This window comes from Monosiga brevicollis, genomic scaffold (assembly GCF_000002865.3).
Source record: "Monosiga brevicollis MX1 MONBRscaffold_18 genomic scaffold, whole genome shotgun sequence".
NCBI lineage: Eukaryota > Choanoflagellata > Craspedida > Salpingoecidae > Monosiga > Monosiga brevicollis.
The window spans coordinates 356,418-367,909 of NW_001865055.1; the positions used below are offsets into that span (position 1 = coordinate 356,418).

The 11,492-nt window shown below is 53.6% G+C and overlaps 4 protein-coding genes across 4 annotated transcripts in view; 1 reads left to right on the forward strand and 3 right to left on the reverse strand.

The window, feature by feature from the left end:
* MONBRDRAFT_9954 (uncharacterized protein) overlaps positions 1–1,981 on the reverse strand; it is a gene marked incomplete at both ends in the record, with an annotated part of 19,200 nt that extends 17,219 nt beyond the window's left edge. The window contains one exon of the mRNA XM_001747706.1: positions 460–1,981. Within this exon, the coding sequence (XP_001747758.1) occupies positions 460–1,981 (1,522 nt within the window). The remainder of the gene's footprint in view (positions 1–459) is intronic.
* A 1,871-nt stretch (positions 1,982–3,852) lies between these two features.
* MONBRDRAFT_9955 (uncharacterized protein) lies at positions 3,853–6,301 on the reverse strand (the record flags this gene model as incomplete). The annotated part of the gene is made up of 5 exons (XM_001747707.1): positions 3,853–4,200; positions 4,698–4,805; positions 4,903–5,019; positions 5,103–5,228; positions 6,104–6,301. The coding sequence occupies 5 exons, from the start codon at positions 6,299–6,301 to the stop codon at positions 3,853–3,855; spliced, it is 897 nt and encodes a 298-aa protein (XP_001747759.1).
* Positions 6,302–6,770: 469 nt separating this feature from the next.
* MONBRDRAFT_33326 (uncharacterized protein) lies at positions 6,771–9,806 on the forward strand. Its single transcript, XM_001747625.1, has 12 exons — positions 6,771–6,937; positions 7,130–7,208; positions 7,309–7,395; positions 7,551–7,643; positions 7,805–7,891; positions 8,013–8,142; positions 8,380–8,582; positions 8,695–8,763; positions 8,933–9,022; positions 9,174–9,248; positions 9,385–9,477; positions 9,573–9,806. Exons 2-12 carry the CDS (start codon positions 7,173–7,175, stop codon positions 9,666–9,668), a joined length of 1,059 nt encoding a protein of 352 aa, XP_001747677.1. The 5' UTR covers positions 6,771–6,937; positions 7,130–7,172; the 3' UTR covers positions 9,669–9,806.
* Positions 9,807–9,817: 11 nt separating this feature from the next.
* MONBRDRAFT_37948 (uncharacterized protein) overlaps positions 9,818–11,492 on the reverse strand; it is a gene marked incomplete at its 5' end in the record, with an annotated part of 2,165 nt that continues 490 nt past the window's right edge. The window contains 2 exons of the mRNA XM_001747708.1: positions 9,818–11,148; positions 11,319–11,481. Of these exons, the coding sequence (XP_001747760.1) occupies positions 10,247–11,148; positions 11,319–11,481 (1,065 nt within the window). The 3' untranslated portion in view covers positions 9,818–10,246. The remainder of the gene's footprint in view (positions 11,149–11,318; positions 11,482–11,492) is intronic.

The following is an 11,492-nucleotide window of genomic DNA, read 5'->3' on the forward strand; positions in this document are numbered from 1 at the left end:
CGGCAGCGGGGGACGTCGAGGGCACATGAGACGAGGCACGGGCGGTAGAGGCAGAGTGGCGGGCGCGAGGGCGAAACGGGGTGGTCATAGGGTCAGGGAAAACATGGTTACGGTCGTGGCGAGCGCTGCCATGTTTCGTGTGTTTCGCAGAACGATGAGTTTGGGAAGGCGAGGTGGTGGTGTTGCTTGGAGGTGACTCGGCACTCGGGCGTTTAGCACCGCGGACCTGGGTCCAAGAATCCTCGCCGCCGGACTCAGTGGCCATGTCCGCGGGGCAAGCAAGCGAGCAAGCGAGCGGACACGGTGGGAGCGAGGGCGCCGCCAAAACGCGGGCCGCAAGGAGCGGGGTTGCAGATTTTGTCTGACAACGTGGTTCACGCCAAGATGTCAGAAAAAAAAAACGTCTACGACCGCGTCCGCGACCACGTCCACGGCCATGCCCGTGCCCGCGCCCTCCACCATGCTCAACAGCAAAGGCACCCTGTTTAGGTTCGGCGCGGGCACCAGCAGGCGTGAGTTTGTGCAGGTTAGCAGTCACCACCTCAAAGAACTTGCCCAAATCCCAAGACGGTTGATACAGGTTTGCAATCACGTCCCTGAGTTTCGAAGGCAGGCCATCAACCAGTTGGGCGATGACGAGGGTTGCCGAGTAGGCGCCCTCAATGCGAAGGGTGTCAACGGCAGCAGTGATGGAGGAGCGGTAGACAGGAAAGTCGTCGGCCGTGCGGATGCGTTGGTCGCGAAGAGCCTGAGAGGCTTGGGTAATGTCGTGACGAGTGGTCTGGAGGAAGAGGGCGCCCATCTGTTTGAACCAGGCGCCCAAGACGATGCGTTGGCGTGATTTTTCGCGCTGAAAACGAGAGGCAAGGTCACCTCTCAAGCACGGTAAGATCCAGTCAACCAGGATGTCGTTGACGTAGATGAGGTAGTCCAGGTCGGAAGAAATGTCGCCATAAATATCCTGGATACCAGCGGCGGTGCAGCCCTCTAGATCGAGGGTGGCCATATGCAGCAAGGGCTCGGCTTGGAGAAGAACGAGGGCCGAGTTGACATTTTCTTTGAGGGAGTCGAGACCTTTCTTGCTGTCACCGCGATAGGACTCCCACTTGGTTGAGGTTTGGTAGGCTCGGTGCCAAACGTGGTGGGGTGGTTGAGTCCGAGAGCCGGCCCGTGGTGGCGCATTGGTGCCAAAGGCAACACCAAATTGGGATGCATCCACTGCTTCCATGGGAGAGCGCCTGGGCGTGGTGGCTCTATCGTCATGTGCGGGAGAGCTCAAATAGCCATGACGATAACGAGAGTCGTGAGAGAGCGATTCGTGCACGGGCTCTCTCGGGAGCCGGGGTAGAGGGCGATTGGAGGCCAGGCCAAACGCCACTTCGCCATCACGGGCAGACGGGTGCGCCGCGGGCGAGGGAGCGAGCAAAGAAAAATCGGTCGCAAGGTCACGAGAAGGCGACTGGGTCTCGTGCGCGCGTAACGAACCATGTGAGCGGCCCCTGTCCGGGATGAGCCGAAGGGCAGCGTTTATCTCGCGTTCAAGCTCGGCAATCTGCGATTGGAGCTGATGTTGAGAGCCTAGAGAGTGCACTAGGGCTTGCAGGGTCCTGTGGACCTGGGCCACGGCGGCGTCATTGTTGCGGGGGGATCCAGGGCCCGCGGCGGCGGCTGATGTGGCGGCGGCGCTTGCGGCATGGCGAGAAGCGCTCGCGGTAGCCTCGACGGGAGCGGCTCCTGTCGAAGGCGTGGCCGGGTGCGACCCGGTGGCGGCCATTTTCGGCCTTTCCTCTTCCTCATGCTCGTTGACCAAGCAATCGAGAGCGTCGGGTTCGGCATGATCTTCTTCGTGCTGGAAGTCGCGCGTGAGGTCGGTGTGAGCCTCAAAATTTCTGGTGGCAGCAGCGCGAGCAGCGCTTTGCACAGCGCCACGGCTACGAGTGACTCGCTGGTCAACAGGAGTATGCATAACACTAAATGGCATGGTGGCGATGATCAAGGGAGGGGAAAGGTACAACAACAAGCAAGGAAGCAAGCAAACAAACAAAAAAGTATGACAATTTTGCACTGTCTCGAAACAAAGAGAACAAAGAGGGTTTTGATGATTTTGAAACGTTTTCACAATACAAGCAGAAGACACAGGGAGGAAGCAGGAGGGAAACGAAGCAGCTGGAAAGCGCAAGGCAGGGTAACGAAAGAGAGGTTGGAAGAGTACACAACCGAGGCCCATAACCTTTTAAAGGTGTATGTCCAGTACAGTGTTATGTGTGTGGACAAGGCGATTGTCACAGAGGTATCCAACCAATCGAAGTGCATACGAGAACATGGATTGAAGCAAGGCGAAGGAACAAGACAGAACAAGACAGAAGGAGGGAAGTGGAACGACCGAGGTCAAGAAGGAAAATGGTACCGATCCAGGGAGATCGCTCCCATTTATAGCAGGTGGAAACACACACACACAGTGGAGACAGAGAATGGACTATCACACTGAAGACAGGTGGAGGCGATATCAGCAATCTGTTGGGACCAACAGATGCCACAACAAGATGATACACCAAGATGGCACAGCAAGATGTTACACAACAAGGTGGGACAACATCAAGTACCAGAGGACACACAACGTGGTAAAGTATACCGTCTCAGATTGTGCCTCTAATAGTCTGTCCTCGTCAACCCTGATCTGCCCGTGCCTGACCTGCTCGGAACTGATTTGCTCGGTTCTGATGTGCTCGGGCCTGTCCTTTTCAGACCTGATCTGCTCGGGCCCGATCCTCTCGAGTCCGATCTGCTCGGGCCTGACCTGCTCGGAACTGATTTGCTGAGGCCTAATCTGCTCGCGACTGATCTATTCGGTTCTAATCTGCTCGGGCCTGATATACTCGGTTTTGATGTGCTCGGGCCTGTCCTTTTCAGACCTGACCTGCTTGGGTCTGTCTTTGTCAACCCTGATCTGCTCGTGCCTGACCTGCTCGGAACTAATTTGCTCGGTTCTGATGTGCTCGGGCCTGTCTTGTCACGACTGATGTGCTCGGGCCCGATCCTCTTGAATCCGATCTGCTCGGGCCTGATCTGCTCGCGACTGATCTGCTGGGGCCTGACCTGTTCGGAACTGATTTGCTCGGTTTTAATATGCTCGGGCCTGATATACTCGGTTCTGATATCCTCGGGCCTGTCCTTTTCAGACCTGATCCTCTTGGGTCTGTCCTTGTCAACCCTGATCTGCTCGTGCCTGACCTGCTCGGAACTGATTTGCTCGGTTTTAATCTGCTCGGGCCTGATATACTAATAAATAAATTAGGTGTTTGAACCTCAGAGCTGAAAGCAAAGCTGTGCAACCCCGACATCAACATCACAAGGGCACGCAAAACAACACAAGAGAACAAGTTACATTCGCTGGCTTTTATCATGCCAAGAAGTACAAGCGCGAAGAATCCTGCACACAGAACCAAAAATCGTACAAAACGACCAAGTATAACGAGAGATACAGCCATTTCAAACACTAGACACCCAAAAACGGCAGTCAAGCATCACAAATATAAGCCATCACAGCACGATCACACAAAAAACACCACGGCACGCTCACATACAATAAGGCACAACGCCGGGTTGAAAAGGCAACCGACCACAGAAGAAGAAGACATCATACAAAGGACTTTACAAAAATACAGTAAAAATTAGTGCAAAATACGAGCAAAATTAAAACAAAAATACAAGTCAAGCCATCATGAAAAGATCACAACGAGAACCACCTAGGGAGCGACTGGTGCACACAGGGATCCCCACAGAGGGACCCCCGAGGCGGTGCCTACCTACGACGAGCGTAGGCAGACACCGCCAAAGTGGCGCTGGATGTGGTCAGCGTTCATCTGATGGACCAGCGTTCATCTGATGGACCAGCGCCGCGAAGCGACCCTTCCACCGAGGAACAAAGGCCTCGTCCAGCCCCGGCTGGTACACACCACGGGCCTCGGCGCAGCGGGCGAGCTGACCAAGCAGATCCACAAAGGAGGAGGCGAACCCACCGGTTCTCGTCATCGCCGCAGGGACGATCAGAGTTTTTCCATGGTTGAAACCGGTGTAGTAGTCGCGCTTCTCCTTTTCGGCTCGGCGAAGGGCAGCGCCCACCTTGATGCAGGCTTGCGAGGTGGTCAAGACACAGACCAAGACCAAATCACCACAAAAATTGCTCACAAATACCACAACCTTTTACGAAAATACAAGTCAAAACGCGGGCGAGCTGGCCGTTACTTTAAGGGATGTGAACCCTGGCAGCCGAGTCTCATCCCACATTCACGGAACACAACATTGCAGCACAGCATTCCAATTTCAGCTCAATCAGGCAATCGCGTTCCTTCCTCAGCAGTGTATTTTCGACGACTGTCGTGTGTTATGCACCGACGTCAGTTGGTTGTCATGAGAAGAGAAAAAAAGATACATCGATATTATAGTATGACACTTTATGATATACCCGCTGTGTGCTGTAGCATAGGGAGGTGTCCGAACTAAAAGCCGAACGCAGATTAGTGGGCAAATTGCTTCCAAAGGCGCTCAAATTCAGCTTGATAGGGCTTCACCTAGTCAAGATATGGGGCATGAGGTCAGTTGGGTGACAAGTTGATGCAGGGCAGCACTTGGTCACAGCTGCACATGCATGGGCGTGTATTAACAGCAGTTGCAGCAGCAACAAGTAGGCTTCGTACCAGTTGAGGCTCGTTGGAAATGCAAATGTTCTCTTGATTATGGGTTGCGGCACCATAAGTCCAGTTGAAGCTGCCTGTAAGAATGACCTTGCTATCCAGAACGGCAAACTGGATCAAGCAAAAAGAAGTGAATGCAGTACAAGACCAACAATGAAAATAGCATGCAGTCTTTAAGCAAGTCAAGAGCCTTGCGACATGGGCAGACCTTATGATGCATATGATACTCGCTGTGATCCGTGCGAACTGGAATACCAGCGTTTCGCAATTTGAGGATATCGCTGCCCTGGTTTGTCATGCATTCGTCGTCAGTAATGACGCGCACCTATGGGAAAAGTTCCGAATTGTGAGCGTGTTTGTTGGAACACAGGGCAGAGGGTGGTAGTGGGATTGGGGGCGTAGCTATACCTTGACGCCGTGGGCATGAAGACGCATGATGGTTTCGTAGATGCGATCGTCTGAGATCGTGAAGACACAGATCTCAGCGGTATGCTCGGCTGAATCCAGATACGTCAGGAAGCGCTGAAAGCTTGGCTATAGATTGTGCGAGTGGGGAAAGGGTGAGAATCAAACTTCCGGGTGAGTCTGCTCCTTGCAATTGAGGGGAGCAAGCCAACCTGGTTGGGACGTTCTGGAAAAAAGAGGACCTCATGAATGGGTTCACGGGCCTGCAGGTTGATGTGGGCACGGGGGGCGGGAATGTCGCTCGTTTCTGTTCCGAGCACCTTGAATTTCGTGACAAAAAGGCGGGAAATGAGGAACGCAAGTGGCACGATGGTTCTAGAGTCAGGAGAGCACGGCGAGCACCACATACAGAGAAGGGAACCTCAACAATCTCACGGATGGCTTCAAGGGCTCGCTCCACATGGCCTTTGGCACCTGCAAGAGTGGCCAGGAAGTAAGAAAAAGAGGGGCATGTTCCTTTGGAGGTGAAGCAGCACGCAAGAGCTGACCCTGAATGGTGACGGGCCCATCTTGGCCTCGACGCGGAATCTCAATGGCACAGCCATGTTGGGTTTCTAGGTTTTGAAGCGTCGATCCTCGCGGGCCTTGGGCAACATGGCTCGTATGAGCACCACAGCATCTGATTCTGTAAGCATACGATCACAACGCGACTCCTCGCGAATCTTCAAACGTACCGATGAGGCGACCGTGAACGCTGCTAGGGATGTCAAGCTGCGCGGTCAGAAGCGGGTCCTCGCCGACTTCAAACTTGAGAATGTTGGCAATCTCACGTCTGAGGGCCAGAGGCAGATGCATGAACACGATCCTGTGGCCTACCCTTTTGCCGGTCCAAACAAGTCAACGTGCAAACAAAGAAGAAGATTTGTGCACGCACCGACAGCCGTCGATGCCTGCGGGTGGGCCGACGATGGACACGATGCAACTACTATCCTGTGCAAAAGTACCAGGCCAGCGGCACGAATGAGCACGGGCAGTTGCTCCTGGGGTTGGTGGGTAGGATCACGCTCGTTGCAGCTACTCACGTCGCGATTGGGAATTGTCACGTTGACGCTGAAGCTGCTCTCCAAGCGCCGGATGACGGAGCCGCCATGACCAATGAGGTCACTGTGAAACTTTTTGGGAATTTGCAGGTCGCACGCCATGATGCCAGCAGGAAAAAAAAATGGTCACACCCTAAGAGATCCTCACGATTTTGATGATGCCAACGATGCCATTCCAGATTCAAAAGCAAGGTGAGGACGGTGAACTGGCTCAGTCAATACAGCTCGCCGTTGGTGGCAGCGCACCCAGCAGTACCTGATGAGCTTGTAGCCTGAATCCGACCAATTGAGAGAGAGAGAGAGAGAGAGAGAGAGAGAGGCAGTGGGTGCGATGCATGTGCAATAACAGTCCTTATCATCCAGGAAGAGGAAAAAACTACAAAAGCTGACAAAAACCATTCTGAAAGTATACAAGGGTTTAACATAAACTCTTCCAAAACCGACATCAAGCCAAGTTACAGATGCGTAAACAACTGCAGTTGTGACCATGGACAACTGACAGTTGGTCATTTCGCTTTCTCTCTCTCTCTCTGCTCTTGTGAACGCTGCACGCTGCACACTGGGATCGGATCGAACGGCAGCCGGGTGTCGTGGTCGAGGAGCGCTCCGTCACTTGATTGTCGCCATTCTTGTTCTGCGTGCTTTATCCAGCACCGGTCCACATTGGGGATTTGGGCTCGAATGTAAGCAAAAAAGCTGAACTTGTCTTGACGCATTGACAGAGGACTCGTCGCTCAGGTGTGTCGGCCAGCGCGCCTTCGCCTCTTACTCGGGTCCTTGTCCGATTGACGGCGACGGTTACCACAAAACACGCGCCTCGCTATTTGGTTGAGGCACACGCACAAAGCTATCTCCGAACAGCATCTTATAAGTTGCTGGCTTTTTTTTTTTTTTTTTTTTTTTTTTTTTTGTGAATCTCAAATTTCAAAGGTGCCGCCGCCTTCTTGTTGCCTCTATCGGGTGAACCAACGACATGTTCGGTGCTGCCGCTGCATCGCGTGACGTCGAGGTCCGTCCAGTACACCCCTCTTTTTTGCGTGAACCGCCCATCTTCTCTTTGCCTGACGTATCAGCGCTTTTACGCCTCAGCCTGACGATTGCTTCATCAGGTCAACCCGCCTCCCGGTGACACGCCGCAATGCATCAAGTGGTCACCTGTCAGCAATCATCTGGCTGTTGGGAGCTGGGACTCAACGGTACGTTATTGAATTCCGCTTGCTTTGCTCAACTTGAGTCCATTCGTGATTTGGGTCCCAACCCACGTGCTGCAAGTTCCACCCACACCTTATCTGCTCTGACCTTTTGCATCTTTCCGCTCTCTCGCATCCTTGCCTCATGGCCATGTGCTCAGGTTAAGGTTTATGAGATTAGCCCCCAGGGACAAAGTGCGCCTCGCCAAGAATTCAAGTTTGGTGCACCCGTTCTTGACGTTGATTTTGTGGCGGTATGCATATCCGTCCTTGGAACCATCCATCCCTGAGGATTTCTTGCTACTTGATAACCATCTGTGCATCCTTCCGCAATGTTTGGTTCACAAACATCTGGCTTGAGCCCTTATGTCGCCGTGTTCCAACACCACCTTGTTCTGTTTGACCGCTCGCATAGGATGGTTCCAAGTGCGTGACTGCCGTGGCTGATAAGACGGCGCAACTTTGTGACCTGGCCACTGGCCAAACTCAGCAGATTGCCGCGGTTGGTTGTGACACCGTTCCACGTGTGACTGTAGTAAAGGCTATGCCTCTCATATCCTTGGCCTTCATCTTGGCCGATTGAATCTTGACTTGATTGTTCATGTCAATGTATCGTCTTGCAGCATGATGCGCCGGTCAAGTCGGCACGATTTTTGCCCCAACTGAATGCCGTCATGACAGCTTCGTGGGATCAGACGGTCAAGTTTTGGGACATGCGATCCCCCAATGCTGTGGCCTCGTTCACGTTGGGTGGTAAGACCTCCCCCTCCCCCCGCCAACACACAACACACAACGCCTTCTTTCAAACGAAATGACGACTGAAGAGGGAAGAATGAAACACATCAAGGAAGAGGAGCAAGCACATGCGCACACAACCCACACACCCAACAACTACCAGCTCGCGTTTTTTCGGAGCTTTTTTTTCTTTTGCTCTTTCGAATTTGATTCTGACATGGACATGGCGTTGTGGTTGTCACTTGTTTGTATCAGGCCGCTGTTACTCTGCAGATGCCGTCAACAACCTTGCAGCCGTGGTTACCTCAGACCGCAAGGTGTCCGTCTTCACGCTCGATGGTGGCCCACGTCCTTTCCGCGAGATTGAGCTTCGAGCCACAACCGCGCAGGCCGGCCAGTCTGCTTCACAAGCTTTGCTCAACCTCCAGCCCCGCGTACTGCGCTGCTTCCCGAGTGGCGTAAGTTTTTTTTGGCTCTTTGGCCCTTTGTATTGTTTGTATTTGGGCAGGTCCGTGACAGAAACGCTTCTATCACTTGTTCTAAATCTTGACTTGTTGAACTGGGTTACAGGATGGATTTGCTGTTGGCTCAATCGAAGGCCGTGTCGCCATCTTGTATGCCGACCCAGCTAAACACGAGGTAGGTGCAGTTCCTGACAATGTGGAGTTTCGGTTGCACAAACATGCTTCTTTTCCCAAGCAGTCCACATCTGCTCGTTTCAAGCCAGGATTCTGGGTAGTCTGAGCGTCTCAGAGAATAGAGTCAGATCCCGTCCTGTGTTTCACGGTTCAATGTTGAATTATGGTAGAAGGAAAAGTTTTCGTTCAAGTGCCATCGCACGGCAGACAAGGGCTCAACGGACGCCTACGCGGTCAATGATATTGCCTTCCACAAGCAGGTGTGTTTGTGTCGGGGTATGCGCGGTATTGGTTTGCGTTGTATTTAACATGGCTGGCGTCCACGGCGGTCGCTTGTCTTGTCTTGTTTTTTTTTTTTTTTTTTTTTTTCCCTTGTGTGTGTTACTGAATGCCCTTTTTTTTGCACGTTAGCACGGAACTTTTGCAACGGTCGGCGGCAATGGTGTCTTTTACTTCTGGGACAAAGTCAACCGCAACAAGCTCAAGGTAGGAGCTGCCTGTTCACGATCAAGAACAGCCGAAAGCCTGGGTGAACAGGCCTTGACGTTGGCGGCATGAGCGAGCATGGTTGAACCATTTGATTGGGCCGCGCTGCTGCACCCTTGCTTTGGGATAAACTCAGGAATTCCCCAAAGCCAAGGCCGAAATCACGTGTTGCGATTTCAATGGCGATGGCACGCTCTTTGCCTACGGGTGTGGCTATGACTGGTCCAAGGTTTGCCCCTGTTTTGCATTTTGCTAAAGCTGAGGTTTAGGTGCTGGCGCCACCTTACATCATGTGACATGGGTTGCTTTTTTGATGTTGCATAGGGCCACGCACATTATAATCAAGCCGGCTACAAGGGTGTCTTGATTCATGCAGTGCAGTCAGCAGATATCTCCCCTCGCCCGGTGCAGCGCCGTTAAATCCATTTTGTATTAAATTTCGTGTTCTTGGCATCGTACAGGCAGGGCTGTTTGGCTTTGTGAATTGGTAAGTTCTGAGCTTACCGCTCAAGGGTGTCTGTTCTGTGATCAAGGTCAATAGCATTCGTCGAGTGCAGACTTTGTGGTGTGCAACAGCAAGCGTGTGATTGGTGCAATGTCCATCAAACGATATGCTCTTTTTTATTCAGAGGGGACTCGCAGAATAGTAAACAGACAACTGAGAAAAAGAAGCGGTCAAATAAGACACGAAGACAGGAGGGTGGGCATGAGGACGCAAGTGACAGGGGGAGAGGGGAGCAGGGGCGAGAAGAGATGGGGCAAAGGAAAGAGAGAGAGAGAGAGAGAGAAGGCGAAAGAGCAGCCGGATGAGGGAGGGGTGGTACGGTTGACGTGTAACGTCTTGGCGGACCGGCCGCACGGCCAACAAGGAACATATCCACAGGGCACACACGCACATAAAGGCATAGACATTAGCATACAGCAAAGCAACGCAACACATCAGTGAAGATGGGCATGAGCGTGTGTCCGGTTGCTAGACACATCTACTCCGGCACCGATTAGCGGGCGCTGGTGCCAAACTGGCTAAAGAAGCTGTCGTCAAAGGTGTTTTCTTCCCGCTGGGTGGCGCGAAGTGTCTGTTCCAGTCGCAACGTTTGATTGATGGTGGCGGCCTCTTGCAGCTGTGCTTGACGAGCGCGTTGCGCTTGGCGATCCATCAACAAGGCCTGACGGCTCATCTGGGCGCGCAGTTGGGCTTCGCGCTCTTCTTCCTCGCGTTGCTGTTGCCGGCGTTGCTGGGCTTCCTCGGCTTGGCGGATTTGGTCGGCGCGAATCTGAGCCACCTGTTCTGGAGTCATGCCTCGGTAGCGGTCTTTCAGGACCTTGCCATTTCGGCCAAACGCCTCTGTGGGATCTTCGCGCATGAGGGAGGAGTCGATTTCAGCCTGCTTCTGTGCCACGAGTTCCTCGGCTTCATGGAAGCGTTCGCGGCGGCGAGCAGCAGCCTTTTCATCGGCCATCTTGCGATTGTACTCCGCGGCCTCGCGTAGGCGGGCCCGACGGGCTTCGTCTTGAGCGTGCTGTTGTTGAAGGCCCAAGAGAGCTTGGCTGTGGGCCATGTTTTGCGCCTCTTCAAATTCGGCTGATTCGGCTTGGCGCTGGCGTTGTTGCTGTTCCATCTGTTGGCGAGCCCATTCACGCTGTTGGGCCCGCTGCAGGGCCTCGCGTTCAATCTGACTGTCATCCTCACCCTGGAAGATTTGCAGAGAGGATGGGCCAAGCCGACTCTCGTCGGCGCCGTCGCCGCGGAGCGGAGCAGGCTCGCGCCACACCACCGTTTCCTCACGATGGCGCTGTTCTTCCCATTGGCGTTGCTGTTCGGCGAGTGCAGCCTTGGCAGCCATGCGTTGCTGTCGCTCGAGCTCCAAAGCCAGCTCGGCGTGCGCAGCCATTTCGCGATCTACATAGCAGCAAACGGGGTGGAGAGGTGATTGGTTCGTCGGGTTTGAGGCAATGCAGCTGTTTGCGTGTGCGTGTGCGCGTGCATGTACGCGTGCGTGTGCATGTTGTGATGGTGATGGTGGGGCGAGAGAAGGGGTCAGGGTAAACAACGGCCTGATGGCAACATACCAGCAGCCATCTCAGCTTCGCGCTCGGCCTTTTTCTGCTCGCGCTTTTCGATAATCTGTTGCTGCAGGGCCTCGAGATCGCTGCCATTCTTGCTAATTTTGGGGTTTAGAATACGCTGCTTGCGCTCTTCCTGGCGCTGGCGACGCAGCTGTATCGCGGCCTCCTGTGCGAACA

Coding starts and splice junctions, on each gene's coding strand:
- MONBRDRAFT_33326 (XM_001747625.1), top strand. CDS start 7,173: ATGTTCGGTGCTGCCGCTGCATCGCGTGACGTCGAG. Junction 7,209..7,308: donor CTGCATCGCGTGACGTCGAG/GTCCGTCCAGTA, acceptor TTGCTTCATCAG/GTCAACCCGCCTCCCGGTGA. Junction 7,644..7,804: donor TTGACGTTGATTTTGTGGCG/GTATGCATATCC, acceptor CCGCTCGCATAG/GATGGTTCCAAGTGCGTGAC.